We start from the raw sequence: 17,903 nt of genomic DNA on the forward strand, positions 1-17,903 counted from the left end.
ATCAGTTGTTTAATCCAAATTCAGTCTCACTGAGAACTACAACAAGAACCATCACATGACAGGACATCACACAGCACAACAAACCTCTCCCTAGGGACAAATACATTTCTATCTATTTTCACACAAGTGCGCATGGGAGGCAGCTAAAGGGCTTGAGTAAGGGCAGTTCCGAGTCATACCGGGATGTGGCAGAATGCACTGACTCTTTTTCTCCCTTTCCTGCAGACCAATCACAGGAGATTCCACCTGGTCCTCTTGACGTCACTTCCGGGACCGAGCCAATGGAAGGAGTCCTTGCCAGCTCCGGCCCCTGTGATGTCACGTCCGGGCTCGTACCAATGGCTGAAGACCTTCATGAGCCCAGCCCCTTTGATCTCACTTCCTGTCTTACCCTTTAAAAGCCTCCACCTTTCCCCTATTCCCTCAGTTCTGTTTTGGACTCGGTTTTGTACACATCAGTGCTGTATCTAATTTATAACTTTGCAGCCAGGAAACCAAATACACGGGTGGCTGCCCCAAACCTTGCTATGGCTCTTTGTGGGGTTAGTGACACTATCTACTCTCATACATTCAGACACAATTAAAAATATATGACCAATTTAGTTTTACTAGTTAACATTCATATCTTTAGGCAGAAAAATCGAGTACCTGGGAAAAACAAACAGATACAAGGAGAATAAGCAAAAACCAGGGGAATTCGGTTCTATTCAATAAGGGCACGCACAAAAAGGCGAGCTTCAAAAGGGGCGACCTCAATTGGGCGCAGCGAATAAAGGCAAACGCAACTATGTGCAATGCCACATAGATATTTTATTATTATCTATCTATTATTATCTAAATTATCTACGAACACCTTTATTCGCCGCACTCAAGTGAGGTCGCCCTTTTGAAGCTCACCTTTATTTACGCGCGCCTTTATTCGCCGTGCCCAATTGAGGTCGCCCTTTTGAAGCTCGCCTTTTTGTGCACGCCCTTATTGAAGGATACTGGGGAATTCAGGGCAACTATTGCCATTCCAGGGCAACCCTGAAATGAGCACCAGTTCTCAGTATGGCAAAATCATGCAGATACACAGACAACATGTCAGTTTAGAGTCTTCAGTCAGCCCAACCTGCATGACTATGAGAAGTAAAAGGAAATTTATCATACCGGTAGAAAATAAACGAAGATGTAGTGAGTATGTAGAGAACCTGCAGTTCAGGATTCAAAGTGAGTCTCCTGTCATTGCAAAATAACAACCCTGACCACCGTGTCACACCAAATTCTATTTAATAATCAAACCATTATGAGATGAGACCAAGCAGATTGAATATCATATCTTTTGGCATTCATTTGTTCTTGTAACAGATACCAGATAAGGTATAAGAAGCCGAACCTGAAGATTTAAATCTCATTGTACAATTCTTGTTTGACCCCAAGTGAGCCATTCGCATTCCATAAAAACATGTATGAACAATAAAGTACTTACTGTTCATATAACCAGATTTGAACAGCATGAAAAGTTTTATAAAATTTCAGACTAATTTAAGAAAGTATAAAGAATGAACTAAAGAAAAGTGATGGACAGACTGACTAAGTGTAGCAGTGCTTGAAAATAAGGCTGCACAGGTTCAGATTGTTAAATTCTCTGTCTTTAAGTTGAAGTTGACAGTCATGAGCTAAGTACATAGTAGGTCAAGATCATATAATAATCTGCCAGAGAAGGACAGCTGCCCTGCATCGAGCTCTATATTTAAACCTCTCAGATGCTGTGAAGGAGCTCAATTTGGGCTGGCAGTCTGGCCCTGGCAGAGGGGACTGAGCCAACCCGACAGAAAGAAAGCAGCACTAATCCTCTGTGCGTGGTTAAGGTCAGAACAGCCATTAACAAACCCATTAGAGGGAGGAAAAAGAGCTTAAAAAGGGATAAAATGTGACTAAAACAGGGAAATCCTTTCTATGCACTGGGCACTCTGTAGCCTGCAAGGCATCACTTGTTCATGCCAGCTACAGATCGAAAGATAGAAAAGCCATTTTCTTTAAATACAGTCTGAGATCAACTGTGTTTCTTACTTTTTTCTTTGGATTTTACAAAGAGCATGGCTACAGTAATCTCCCTTTGACTTTTTGGAGTGTGAATACTGTTCAGTTATATAACAACAATGTTAATACTCTTGGTTTATTTGAGCTTTGTCACAGACAAGGTTGCAGGCAACAATAATAATAAATATAAAAGATTGTCTGTTTATATAAAATAAAAGGTAAAAAGAATGCAAACTTAATTGCCTGAATGGTTGTAGGCTAGCAACGCACAATTATACTCTTACCATATCCTAATTATGGACAACTTCAGGTTTCTGGAACTGGCTGTTTACTGCCTGTATGGAGTGTGGCATTTTTATATTTTCCCTGGTGCAATTATTTCCTCCCCAAAGATGTAAGTGTTAAGTTAACTTGCAACCCTAAATTGCTTCAGTTATGTGCAAATGTTAGTGTGTGAGTAAGTCTGCATAACAGCCTGCATCTCCATAAATATCAAGACTGGTGTCTGTTCACCATCTCACAAACGGGCTCACCTATTTACATAAAAAAAATTAGCCTAACATGAAAGTAATGGAGGGTGGCACGGTGGCGCAGTGGGTAGCGCTGCTGCCTCGCAGTTGGGAGATCTGGGGACCTGGGTTCGCTTCCCGGGTCCTCCCTGCGTGGAGTTTGCATGTTCTCCCCATGTCTGCGTGGGTTTCCTCCGGGTGCTCCGGTTTCCTCCCACAGTCCAAAGACATGCAGGTTAGGAGGATTGGCGATTCTAAATTGGCCCTAGTGTGTGCTTGCTGTGTGGGTGTGTTTGTGTGTGTCCTGCGGTGGGTTGGCACCCTGCCCAGGATTGGTTTCTACCTTGTGCCCTGTGTTGGCTGGGATTGGCTCCAGCAGACCCCCGTGACCCTGTGTTCGGATTCAGCGGGTTGGAAAATGGATGGATGGATGGATGGATGGATGAAAGTAATAAAGATGAAATTAGAAAACTAAGTGATATTCCCACACATAAAGTAGGAATCAAGCTGATAACTGAACTCAGGACTTTGAATCTATGAGTTAGTATCAACCACCACACCAACCCTGTTAAGGCCAATTATTGATTTACAAACTATCAGAATACATTTAAATCAGATACATTTACTGACAGGATTAATAATTAAGTGGCAGTCCCAGGAACATACTTATTTACACCTGATTCAAAACTGAAACAAAGGCTTGATATACAAATTTAAAAGTAATGTAACATATAACTGGGACATTCTACTAGTACAAGAAAGGGGGAAATGGATGAAAGTTAGCTGTGTAAAGCATCTGTTCGTCCTTCTAACATAACACAGGATGTGATGGTGAACCCAGTGGCGTAGCTAGGAGTGGGCGGAGGGGGCGGTCCGCCCCGGGTGGCACATTTTTGGGGGCGACATTATTGGCCAAAAGGCTCAGAACACTTCACATGTAAGCAGCAGGGTTCGGAAAAATATCATTCATGAATGAAAAAAAGTCAAATTCTCTGATTTTCATCCACAAATGCTTCAAAAATCATTTTCAGACGGTCCTTCTGTGACGGCATCAGACACGGCAGTTGAAATTTATGAGGCAATAACAAAAATAAAAAGAAATATTACACCGATAATAATTTCTAGGAAGATAAACAACTAATTCACAATGTATAATTTCGTTTTGTTATCAATCCGAATGTGTTCTTGCTCATCCCTACCTATCACTTGTACACCACACCGGTTCTGGTTTTCGCAGCGTAATTATATTAAACTAATAATCAGAACACGGCTTATCAGTGCGTCTGTACTATATTCTTGTCTAGTTGATGCTTATAAATAATTATATGTGAAAAAAATATTGCTGTTTCTCTGTATATAAATAAATCTATGCAAAATGTATCTTAATTTTTCTCTATACGTCATTTTAATTTTCTATTTAAATAGGTTAACATATTCAGATACGTTGGAGGGCGGCAAATTGAAGCCCCACCCCGCCCCGAGTGGTGCAAACTCGAGCTACGCCACTGGGTGAACCAGGTAATTTTATTTATATTCAGTAATAAAATTAGCATAATATTTCCTTTCTTTCTTATGCAAATAGACTATTGAGTCTCATTAACCCCTATAGTAATTTGTAGGGGGGGTGTCATTATTAGCGATATAATGACTAAAAGCAATACTCCTATGCATTGATTGATACAATTATAAACAGCAGTACTATTACTTTAATTATTTTTTCTTAGATTGTGATATATAATATATGCCATCTTTAATGACTATCCATAACGCAGGTGAAAAATTTATTTCAATTACATAATTGTTTTAATCAGTGTGTGCACTTTGTGAAATCAAAGCTCCTGATTTCAGTTATCCTATATTAAATCTCAGGCAATTAGCCTTCAACACCTTCCAGCAGGAATCGCAGGTATCTATCAGCAAACTGTTATAAGACTGCTAAGCACTGGTAATGTATTTTCACTGGAGTGATAAACTAATGAAGAAACCAGGTCAACTGCCACTAACTGACAGACTTTTACTGAGGGCCAGGAAAAGGAAGGTTAACTACAAAGACCACTGACTAAAGGTTGAGGTTCTGATGAATAAAACAGGCTGAAAACTTTCCTACACAGTTGCATTAAAACAAATCAACAGTTATACCCTATCATCCCAAACTATAGCATATGAAGTCTGTCCTGGATATCATTATAAGCATTTTGTTCCTTGTGCTGTGATTTATAAGCAGTGTTGCATTATTTGACGACAGTTTTTGTTTAGGGCAGGTCAATAACAATCACCAACAAATGAGTGGATTTGCTTCTCTAGTTTTCTTCTACAATATTATCCATCCATCCATCCATCCATTATCCAACCCGCTATATCCTAACTACAGGGTCACGGGGGTCTGCTGGAGCCAATCCCAGCCAACACAGAGTGCAAGGCAGGAAACAAACCCCGGGCAGGGCGCCAGCCCACCGCACAGTGTGTACACACACACACACACGCACCAAGCACACACTAGGGACAAATTAGAATTGCCAATGCACCTAATCTGCATGTCTTTGGACTGTGGTAGGAAACCAGAGCACCCGGAGGAAACCCATGCAAACACCGTGAGCACATGCAAACTTCACGCAAGGAGGACCCGGGAAGTGAACTTGGGTCTCCTAACTGCAAGGCAGCAGCGCTACCCACTGCAGCACACCATGCCGCTTCTACATATACTATATCCCTAAAATTCAATTTGGTGGTTCCTTGAGCAAGATACAAATAATTTGTCCTTGCTTTTATTGGAACTAATTGCTTTCCTTTAGCATCTGTACAGGCAGGTGTTGTCACACAAGGCATTAGGCATAATAACAAAAGTTTACCAGTTCAAACCCTGCCCACCTGTCCTTATATAATTGTTAACAAGTTACTTAATCAGCTTGTGCTACTATTTGTAAAAAAATGTACTCGTGAAGTTCAATATCCAAAAACACTACTTAAGAAAAGACTGCATATTTTAAAATTTCCTTTTTTTTCAAATGCCAACAGGAGGACTTAAAAATTACTCTTTTTATAATCTAGGTGACCATCATCTAAGAAGGTCCATGTTCTACATGTGAAGCTCTATAATGACACACAACATATGAAAGTGGGGAGTATCCATAAATAATGTTTGTGCATGCCTCTGTTAGGGAGTATGTCAAAAGCCACTGTGTTGGCCGCCTGGCGTGATGTTAATCCTCCACTAGTCACCAGCTACCTTTGGGACTTCGCTTTAATCAGCTGCTCACGCACATGCCATTGCTGGAATCACTTTCCTCTGGGTTGCCTTGAATTCTACGAGGAACTGTTTCTAAAAATCTATCAACACCACTTGGCACGGAATATCTGTACAGATGGGTATTTAGTTCAATAAAATGAAATGACTTTCTTTGTCAACATGAGAAGCCATTGGGTTTATGAGATTATATGCATTCATGGACAACCAACAAAAATGAGAAAAAAAGACAGAATAGCTAAAAGGTTGCTCTTAATATCACTTGGGCATAATGTTATAAAGAATTACAATTAAAGCAAAAGTCCTTTCAAGGACGTTTGGAAGGAAGAAGGATCCACTTTGCTCTTAAAATCTTTTTAATACAATTCTCAAGGAAGCCCATGTAAACTATGTGGCAAGCAATACTATTGTCTGCTTGCAGTCTATTACTGTAATCTCATTTCTCATTACTTTTCTGAGTATGTACTGCTCTGTAAGAATTGTGAATCAACCTAAGAACACTGCAGACATGGTATTGTACATTATGACACCTTGCTCTGGATCTGATGAGCCCCATCATAAGCACAAAATAAAGTAACAACTGATTTGGGGTGAAGTAACTCAACTACAAGAAACAATTCAAGTAATAATAATAATAATAATACATTTTATTTGAAGCGCCTTTCAAAAAACTCAAGGTCACTGTACAATCAGGTTAAAAAATAAACATTCAATAACTAGACAATTTAAAATCCAAATAAAACATCAGATAAAACAGCAATAACAGTTACAATGAATAAGCAATTTTGAACAGATAAGTTTTAAGATTAGCCTGAAATTGGTGAAGGGTAGTCATATTCTTAAGATAAGCAGGTAATGAGTTCCATAAGGAAGGTGCCGATCTGCTAAATGCGCGATATCCCATCGTAACAAGACGTGCTGGTGGATTATTTAAGTTAATGGAAAAAGAGGATCTGAGCATACGAGAGGGTTTAGTGACTTGTAGGAGCTGTGAGAGATATGTGGGGGCAAGATTATGAATGGCCTTATATGTAAGGACTAAAATTTTGTAGTTGACCCTAAACTTTATTGGCAGCCAATGAAGCTGCTGAATAACGGGTGTAATGTGATCAGAATAGGGTGTTTTAGTAATTATACGAGCAGCCGAATTTTGAACAAGTTGAAGTTTATGTAATAACTTTTGAGGCAGACCAAAGAGAAGTGAATTGCAATAGTCCAGGCGGGAGGTGACCAAACTGTTGACTAAAATGGCAGTAGAGTGATTTGACAAAAATGGACGCAAGCGATTAATGTTTCGCAGGTGAAAGTAAGCTGCTCGAGTAACAGAACTGATGTGAGACTGGAAAGATAACGTGCTGTCCAGAATTACACCAAGGCTTTTTATCTGATCAGTACAGGTAACAGAAGTATTGTCTATTACTACTGAGATCTAAACCTGGCACAGAATTCAATAGAATATGTAGAATAATGGCTTGTACTGTGCTTACTACTGTTTAATGTAAGTATGAGTTTCAATTAACTTCACAGAGCAACCCAACTGAAAGTTACTTGTAGTTCACTTAAACAGCTTAAATGTTGACTTAATGAAAAGAAATATAAAAGGAAATTGTGCATTACCAAATGACTTTTTTAAAATTGTGCTACACATTTATATCATCATCTTTTAAATAATAACAATTATGTAAAACATGTGCACAGCCTTCAAAAACAATAAATTATAAGATGTCTGGTATTGTCTTACAAATCTAACTACTGTATTTTGTGTGGGGTACAAAAGCATTTCAAATAAACTAAACTCAGCTGAGTACACACCGTAAAATGAACTGATATGCTACATACACTTTCCAAACATAATAAATAAGGATGTGATATTGCTTTAGAAAATACTTTGAAAAGTGCACAGATTCTCGGTAGCCTAAACAATTTATTGGTTTACAAACCTGAGACTCTCAGCTGCCACACTAGTTGTCTATGAACCATGGAATCAGGCAATCCTCATTCATTTGATGGCCTTCAAGCATACTGTGTTTGTAAGGAATCAGTGCCTTCAGTTATTCACTCCATGACAGGATATCGTCAGCTTTAAGACTGGATAGCCATAATATTAGTTTTCCTCAGTCTATGAACAGTTTAAGTATTATCTTTGACATTGACATATGATTTGGTGCTCTGACTTAATGCAACTAGCCAAAACCTGTTTTTCTCATGGGTAAGAAATACAAGACAATTAAAGCAATTTCTTGCTATGTCAGATGAAGAAAAGTTATTTATTCAGTTTTTGAAAGTAAAATTTATTTGCATACAAACAGCTTTACTTGGTAAAATTCTAGACTGCAGTTATTTCAAAATGTTTATGCAAGGATTATTGCAAAAACTATAATGCAAAAACACATTACTCATATTCTTAAGTATCTATGATGCCTTGTTAATAATACGGCTTAAAACATAGCATGTCCTTGTACATGTTGTAAATGTAGGAAGGACGGTCCTTGGGTGTGTGGGAACTGTTAACATTTGAATCTGATGATTGCATATAGCACGTAACTGACCTCTTTGTACTATTCTTCCCTCTGCATGTCCTGGAGTACAAAAGAAACACCACCATGCACCAAAATGTGGAGATTGGGTAAAATCAGGGGAAAAAAAAAAACGCGGTCACTGATTACAACCGCAAGAAGGCATGCGAATGAATATGAATAATATGAATAATGTTGCATCAGTGCCACAATGTTTTCCGAAATATACTATACAGGTCATAAAATGAATTATTCCAAATATCATATATACCTACATCTTTGTTTTTTGTCAGTGCAGCTTTGACATCATGGACCATTAGGTGCATACTAATTCAGCGTGAGCAGGAACAATCAATAAAACTGAATAAAACTGACAATGAGATACGAAGAAGACGTTTGTGTGTCAGCTTTTATCCCCCGAGATCAGAGAATTTCTAGTTCCATTGTCTCAAAACACCACTCACATCTACAGTTATTCCCAGTTTCAAATAAAAACTAACAACGTCAGATCTCTTTGTATCGTGATCGTGACTGAGAGAAGAAAAGTGAAAAAAAAATGCTAACTTTTACAAGTACTATAAATTCACACTGGCTGTTACAGATGCAGATCAAATGTATGTTTTTATTGTATAATATTAACAATAAGAGTAGCTCACTACTGAAAACGGTAAATTTGCGTGATACCCAAGATTGAACCCACAGTCTCTTGATTACAAGGCAGCAGTTCTAACCATTAGATAGATGGATAGATAGATAGATAGATAGATAGATAGATAGATAGATAGATAGATAGATAGATAGATAGATAGATAGATAGATAGATAGATAGATAGATAGATAGATAGATAGATAGATAGATAGATAGATAGATAGATAGATAGATAGATAGATAGATACATTATTTGATATTTGGACTTCAGCCTTTACACATTATATAGTTCATGTCCACATTTTGTCATTTATTACTAAAACATGAAAAATGTTTCTGTTTTAAGGATGTGTTTACACAGATTGTTGTAGACACGGAACACACATGAAATGCACGTGTTCCAAATAACGATATATTTTTTTACCCTCTAAAACTATGGTACAGCAGGCTGCTTGCTGTTTGAGTTGGTCGACACATTTACAAGACAAAAGACACTGACGGAGAGGTTGCGAAAGGTGGGCCGGATTTACGAGTTTTTCCGTAGGCTTTGGTAATTCTAGTGATAAGCATTTTTTGCGCATGCTTAACCTTATATATATGTATATATATATATATATATATATATATATATATATATACTAGTCATTAAGCCCGTTACAATAATGGGCGCTAGAACAGTAGTGCATAAACATTAGTAGGAACAGTCTATATTAAATGGCAAGGGACCTTGACCTCATTTTGTTTGTTGGTCCTATTCTTCTTTGTCTTTCAGCCTTTCATTTGTTGGTGTTTAGTTGCTGAGCTGACAACTAACACGGCTGCCGCCGTGTATTGTGTGTCTTTAATTTTCTGTGACAGTAATACTGTCTTGTACGTCCGTAATACACCTTTAATTTCCTCTCACAGTAATACTGGTTTGTATTTCCGTAAAACGCCTGTAATTTTCTCTGACAGTAATATCGCAAATCAAACCGTGCCCGCGCATGCGCACTTAACTAGAAGACACACACACACGGACACCTGGACGCACACAGGGATTTTATTAAAGAGGATATATATGTACCAATAAGAAGTGTTAGAACACCTCAGTTTTTCTTCAGACTTAATCAATTGAATTGTAATGGACTGCCTAAAATAGTGAAAAAGTAAGTGGTAAACTGCCAGAGGTTTAAATTTAAATCTTAGTTTAGCAAAACCTGAAAAAAATAGGAAATTTCAGAATATGACAAATGGTCCTTCTTCAAAATAGGTTACACAATACAAATGTTCTGTAGCAATTGAAGCAAATTAAGCCTTGCAAGTTGAAGCAAGCAATTTGCACAGGTGTCCCAACTTCTGTTGATTACTTAGAAACCCTCTGCCTTTCTTAAAGCTGAGTTGGAACAGGCTGTGTACTACACCCTCTGAAGTACTACTTGGACAGTAGCACACTGAACAGAACAAATAAACAATAGCAAATAAAAAAATAAGTCAAGGAATCATTAAATGTACAAAATTCTATTCAAATTTTTGATTCATCAAAGTAGCCACCTTTTGCTGATATAACAGTCAAACTGTAATAACCCTTTTGATTCAGAATGCCAGTCACTCTGTGCAAGTCACCAACTCTGCCCCCAGCAAAAGAACCCCAGATCACACTTCTTCCTCCATGTCTGAACCAAAGTTGTCAAATTTTGATTCATCGGTCAATAAGACTTTCTTCCAGTCTGCAGTAGTCCACAACCGGTATTTCAAGGCCCTAATTTGTCCTTTAATGAATGTCTTTGTTACTGCCACTTGCTCTATCAAACCTGCAGCACAAAGTCTCCTCTTCACAGTAGAAACACAGACTTGCTTTTTTCTACCTGCACTGTTAAGCTGTGCTTGAAACTGTTGTGCAGCTGATCGCCCTCAGAAACATGTCTTCTGATTGGATTGTGACTTTGGGTCTACTAGATTTCTTCCTATCAAATTTTTTTACAGTTTCAAATTGCCTTTGGATTGTGTAGGATTCCACACTCACTGACACTTTAATTTTTTTATGATTTCTTTAAAGAAAAGGCCTATACTTTTAGGGTAATAATGCTCTATCTCATTTAATTTGCTAATTGTTATTATCATTGGACTTTACAACTTTTTAGAGTGTAGAAGGTGTAGTAACAAAGTCTGCCCCAACTCTGCTCTAAGACAGACAGAGGGTCATGTGTGTGTGTTCATACAGGACAACTTAAAGTCTCTCTCAATTTAAATTCCCCACCACTCCTGGGATTGGAGCTATGTGCTAATGCCTTTTCTGTTTCTCCCTCTGCAGACTGGAACATTGAAGGCTATACCACTGGTGATGTCACTTCCGGTGTCCGTCCACCTGGACCCACCTCCTACAAACAGCAATGACGTTTATAGGCTGCCCCATTCAAAGTAAGCAGACGTTGATGTAAATGTAAACAATTTCAGAGGGTGAGGAGTCAACAAAAGTCCATAGATGAAAATTTGAAAACATTGAAAAGATGAAAACAATGGAGTACAAGTGGGGACCTGTTAAGTTTAAACTTACACCACCTACCCCGCCTTGTCTTGGATCCTAGAATGCTAATTTTGTTTGTACTTCTCTCTCCCTGCCTTTCCTCCTCAGGGGAAGCAACAGCCACAGTGTCTGGCACTAAAGCTTTAAAATCTTTGTCCGTTCCATTTCACACCTCTCTGTACATGGCAAACATGATTACATCTGGCTTTTCCTATCTAGGACACCTCCTCTTCTTCAGCTGTACGTCAATCATATTGCCTAGTGCTGCTGTTGCTTCAGCTGCTTCTGCTTCGTCCTTCATTTGCATTAAGTGTTCTGTCAGCACCAAGCAGAGCTTTTAAGTTAACACAATATTAATAAATATCAATTAATAGAAATTTTACCCACAAAATACAAAAACATGTGTCACCTAATTTTCTTTTTTCTATAATATCCCCAAATTTCAAGCAAATGAGCCAAAGCATTTGTGAGATTTTCGGGTATTTAGTTTTTCTATTGTACATTTTTTTAACCCCTAAATAATGATACATCAAAATGTCCTCTTTTAGCAGATACCAACTGGCCTTGATGTACAATCTTGCTAAATTTCAGCTTTTTATTAAAATGGGAAAAAGTGTTTTTGTTGGTGAGTGAGTGAGTGAGTGAGTGAGTGAGTGAGTGAGTGAGTGAGTGAGTCAGTCAGTCAGTCAGTCAGTCAGTCAGTCAGTCAGCTTGGCATTTTATGTATATATATCAGAAGTGAGACCATACCAAAAATGAGATTTATTAACAAAATTAGTCCTACAGTTCAGGTTAAGACTAGAAAAAATGTCCAGCCCCATCACTGCAGTACACATACTGTCTGGATAGGCTTAGCACCTCAGTGCCTTGAATTGATTCAATTATTAGCACTCTGACTAACAATCTCTAACAAAAAGCCACATTTTCAAAATTGAACCATTGTACCTTAATATGGCATAGAGGTATACAGAGGTATAGAACATTCAACTAAGGATTGGAAGCATGGAGTAAGTGCTTGTTTTCCTCTTCCTCATAGCAAGGTGGCCACATACAGTATTATGTTATTATAAATTCTGTTTTATTTATTACATTTTTCTATTCTTCCATTGGGAACAATCTATAGAAAGGTTATGAATTTAATTTCTAATGTTGATTCAGGCAGATATTTGTGCTTATGTAAATCAATTAATCAGTGTATTGATTAATCATTACAAGGAAAAATATTAATACTATGCTATACCAGTTCCCACTCCAAACCCCTAACCACTATAGCACCCTTCCTTATTTGTCCTATTTGTGAAATATACACACATCTGTCTAGTTGGTTGTTTTTTACTCTTTAAAGTGTATTTTTCAAGAATTTATAAGCCACTGATTTACTCAAGAAGTAATGAGTTGGAAATAAAAACCGTCTAAGTCAACAACTAGTTTACCATTTCGCACACTGCACAAGGGGTTGTCATTCCCTCATAGCCATTGAACAATTATGGCATTACTAAGCAAATGATTGGAAGTTCATGTCCCAGTAATATAATTCTAATTCATTCATTAACCTGCATTGTATCCTTAAACCAAACTACTTTGCTAGCTTTGCCCCAAAAACAATACTTTAGAAACCTCATGAAAATTATTATAAATAATGTACATATGGTATTCTATTATAAAAGAAGGGTAAGGCTACAGCATCAGTGTAACTAAGGAAAGGTCTCAAGAGGTGCCACTGATTCTAAACTCATCAAAAAGTAATATACAGGGTGAGGCAGAAAGGACGGACATTTTTAACAAAATCACAAAATTATTAATTTTTTCTTACAAAGAAATTTATTGAAAGATTTGAGTTCATATTGAAATAGCATTCGACAAAATCAAGTGTGGAAAACAACATCTCCCATGTGGTGTCCGTTATCACTGATGCATTTCTGAAGGCATTCATGGAAGTTGGCCTCCACTCTTTTCAACATCGCTCTGTCGATTTGGGCGACTTCCACGTGAATGGCTTCCTTCAGTTCCTCCAATGTACGGGGCTTATGCTCATATACATGTGCCTTGAGGTGACCCCACAAGAAATAATCGCACATGGATAAGTCAGGAGGTCAATGAATGTCACCAAACATGGAAATGAGGTGACCAGGGAAGAGAGGGTGAATAACATCCATTGATGCTCTAGCTGTGTGGGCTGTCACCCCATCCTGTTGAAACCACACACGGCGGATGGGAATACGTTTTTGTCGTAATTCAGGTGAAAAGAAGTTGTTTATCATCTCGATATAGTGCTCTGAACGATTACTGAGGCCAAGTTCAGAAGATTGCTTCCGAGCAGATCAACTTGGACTGCGCAGCAGGGCTAGTCGTACGCTTTCCACATTTTCAGGGGTACGTGCCATTTGTGTAGCCCCCTGGCGGTCTTTTGTTCATTAGTGTACCTCGTGTATGAAGTGCTTTAGCCCAACGTAGGATAGTGTTACGAGCGGGAACAGCTTTATTTCTGTGGATATTGAAATGGCAGCGAAACTCACGCTGAACTGCGGTAATAGATTGGTTGTTCTTGACAAAACAGTCGTACGCAAAAACGCGGTGTTCTATCGTCCATGGCTCCATGGCTTCAACTAAAAAGAAAATTAAAAAATGCTAGGACTTTGTGAACCTAACGCCACCTACCGCATATCTGTCACTCCACCTAGTGGTGAGTTCTAGCCATTTCAAAGACGTCCGTCCTTTCTGCCTCACCCTGTATATGGTGTTGTCACATCCCTGATACACAGCACCAATAAAGGTTAAAAAAGGATAAAAAAAAGCAATGTCTTACCCAGCATCGCTTCCATTTCCACATAGCAGGGGGTCTTTGGCTTCCTCTTCCGTATAGTAGTTAGCTGAAAAAAAAAGCCATACAACAACCATTAAACCACAAACCTTTGTCTATTTGGTGTCACAAATTGAAAAGTTGAAATGAAACAGTCCGGTATCCTAGTATATGCATTATCACCACATTTATTTCTTTATATACAAGCCATCTATTCTAAATTTTCAAGACAGGAGTCAACCACGAACATAGTGCCAGTCATTCAACTAATCTAACATTCAAATCTTTAGATGTAGGGGTAAAATATACTTTACAGAATATTCAAACATACAAAGGCAACTTAGAGTTTTAATTCAACATCCACCAGTATTGAAAGTGGGAGGAAATTGGAATGCCTACATAAAAAATCCAAAGGAATGAGGAAAGAACCTAAAAAGCTCCACAGTAAGACTCATTTGGCTATAGTTCAAAGCAGGGCATGAGGCTATTAGGCATTTGCACAAACCATTGCACTAACATGTCAACCATATTTTTTTTGTTTTGATGAAGTAAAGTAATACAATGAAATAAAGTAAGCTGCCTTAACTGCAATACGATATTTGGAATGGAAAAGGTGAGGAAAAACATATCTGCAAATCCAGCCACAGTCTAAACTGACTGTGGTTATAAAACAGATGTTCAAATGAGGAAAGTGTCTAACAAGAAGTTTAAACAAATTCTAGTTAATGAGAATGCCAAGGCTATTGTCAAAACCTCACCGCAACCAAAGCAAAGCTGAAAAACAAAAAGAATGTATTTGGATCCCTGTTTAGTTCAGAGTCTCAGTCTTTAATCATAGAAAACAAAATAATGAAACCAAAAGTGACTATGTTTAGAACCAAAGAATAGCCCTATATATATAAGCACTATAGAAGGTCAATTGACATCCTTGGGATCACAGTGAGTCAATGAGGGTGACTGAAGAGGCAATCATGAGGTTAACAGTCCAATACCTTAACCACTTCAATAGGCTGCTACATTGTTTTTGTTACCTTTTATACAATTATGAGGTGATATGATTATACCACTTCTCTTTTGCATCATTTTTGGTCCTCGATGAAAAGGAATAGTCATAATCTAGTTTAGTAGCAAGCAGTCTTATGGGCTTGTTTGGGACAGCTTCACTAAACCTAGTATTTAGTTCAGATTGTTACAGGTAGTCCTAAGCTTTTCAATTTTCTTATGACTTTATTAGGCTTAAATGTCCCAGATGTAAACTTACACTTAAAAAACTAATAACAAAGTAAGGAGTATCTGAACTATTTAATTTTAGTGGCCAACAGCAATGAAACAAATAACTTGATCAATACAATATAAAAAAAGACAATAAGGGTTGAGTGGTCTCCCTTCTAGCTGCATCCAGGCTGAGAGCCAAAAAGGAAAAAATAATCTTTTGCTTCCTCTCTTCCTAACTAAAATGGCTATTGCCAGAACTTGAGGTAAGGACGTAAGATTTATTCCAGAAATAAATGGTGTATTAACTTTGGTGACTCATCCAAAATTTCAAAGCCAAAATTAACAGTGGTTGGGTATCCTTTTCAAAATTCAATGCCATTCTTACGAACACTTCAATTATTCCAAATGCTCCAATTTCTCTGAAACAAATGATAGAGACGTGAAAAGGAGGGAGCCATATCTTTTACAACTTTGAATGTAAAAATTGTGCTGTACAATATATATTCATTTTTTTATAACAAAGTTAGTACCACTGGAGACTTCACTGCAACCCACATTCTAGTCTGACTTTTTGTGTTTCACGCCACCAACATCATTAGCAAGGCCACATAAAATATAAAGCATTGCAATCCAATAGATGAATGACAAGAATGACAACAAATATGTCTAACACCAATGGCCTAGTCTGAGTACAAGGTCAGGGAATATGGCTGACCTGGATGGCACTTCACATTCTGTATTTTTGTGAAATGTGTAAGGAAAATACTCAATGATAATGTATCAAAAGAGACAGAGAGAGAGAAATGCAGTCTTAGAGATGGCGCTATTCAACTATTGAGACATAGCATGCTGTATCACAGTATGATATGTCGGATGCACGGCAAAATACAACAAGTCTCTCCGGGGAGTCATAAACTCAGCACAAAAAAAAAATCACAGGCTGCTGTCTGCCCTCCCTGGAAGACATTGCCTCCTCCCACTATCTCACCAGAGCCACAAATATCTTTAAGGATCCTTCACACCCTGGTCAGCACCTGTTTGAACTGTTGCCCTCTGGTCGGCATTATAGATCTTTGAAAGCACAGACTGACAGATTCAGAAACAGTTTCTTTCCATCGGCCATAAATATATTGAACAAAAATAAGCAAATTAAGGCAGGTTAAACAATTTTTTGTCAGTGCTGGAAAATATAATAATACATACTGCTGCTGCCCTCGTGCAGCTACTCCCTACTGAAATGGCATTATTTATTATTATTCTATTACTACTGGTTTGATTTTTTCAAAGTTATTTCTTTTTAAGTATGCATTTTACATATAATATAATGTTATCTATAAACTGGGCTAAATGTGCAATATCCTTTAGTGCAATTTTTTTTATATTTTTTTATTTTTACTAGCCAACCTGCAGCATAGCATACGCTGCATAATTATTTTTTGATGGGTGAACACTTCCTGAAAGACACGGTTGTCCAAATGGGGTGAGTTTGAGGATACGACTGTGAGTGAATGAAAAGATGGAACACTGGAGAGAGCAACATACAATTGTCCGTAACTGAAAACTGGTTTTGGCAGATACAGGCATATCTTTTTGAAAGTTTGTCCCTGCGCCTTATTAATTGTCATTGCAAAGGCCAATCTAACAGGAAATTGTCTGCGTGTAAAAGTAAAAGGCAAATTTGAATCTGATAGGGTCAGGGAAATCTGGGGAATATGGACAGTTTGTGAGGTAGCAGCTGCGATTGTTTTACACTCTAGTATATTGCGGTGAATGCTGAGAACAGTCAGTCTGGTGCCTTTACAGAGACTTCTTGCTGGCATGAGGTTTCTGAGAAGCATGACAACTGAACCAATTTTAAGTTTGAGTTTATGCGGAGGCATGCCAGTGGGAGTAAGACTGCTAAGAAATTCTTCGGGGAATGAAAGTTGACGTGCGGGATCGTCTGTGACGATGGAGTCAATGCTAGTGAAAGTTACTTCGTCGGTAGTGATAAGTTTCAGTACCTGTTCATTAAGGTGTAGCGAGTCGTCGTTGGTGACGCTTAATATAGCTCGCGTACTGAGTTGTTTCGGTGTCACAGTTGAGAAGTCGATGAAAGCGACTGAGGCGGTGTTTGGTGAGGTGCTGCGTGCCTCGAGAGTGAGGGTGGACTCGGGAGGAGGGTTAGAGTTGGCGGGCGGGGCTCTGTCGTGCGTATCCCATGGTCTTAGACTTGGTGGGCGGGGCTCTGTGAGTTGGCGGGCGTGGCTCTGTCGTGCGTATCCCATGGTCTCTGTCTTGCTGCTTAGTGAATTGTTGGCGGCCGTGGCTCTGTCTTGCGTGCATCTTGCTTGCCATGGACTTAGTGAATTATATATATAGATGTTGTTCTTCTGTGTATTATGTGTTGTACTTTTTTTTCCTAGCTGAAGCGGCACTCATAATTTCATCTTTTTTTACAATGAC

General features: G+C 38.3%; 1 protein-coding gene across 1 annotated transcript in view; it reads right to left on the reverse strand.

Moving 5' to 3' along the window:
• LOC114653135 (sodium channel protein type 5 subunit alpha-like) overlaps positions 1–17,903 on the reverse strand; it is a 387,074-nt gene that overhangs the window by 166,533 nt on the left and 202,638 nt on the right. Inside the window, exon 8 of the mRNA XM_051928793.1 lies at positions 14,250–14,313. Within this exon, the coding sequence (XP_051784753.1) occupies positions 14,250–14,313 (64 nt within the window). The remainder of the gene's footprint in view (positions 1–14,249; positions 14,314–17,903) is intronic.

This window comes from Erpetoichthys calabaricus, chromosome 6 (genome assembly GCF_900747795.2).
Source record: "Erpetoichthys calabaricus chromosome 6, fErpCal1.3, whole genome shotgun sequence".
Taxonomy (NCBI): Eukaryota; Metazoa; Chordata; class Cladistia; order Polypteriformes; family Polypteridae; genus Erpetoichthys; species Erpetoichthys calabaricus.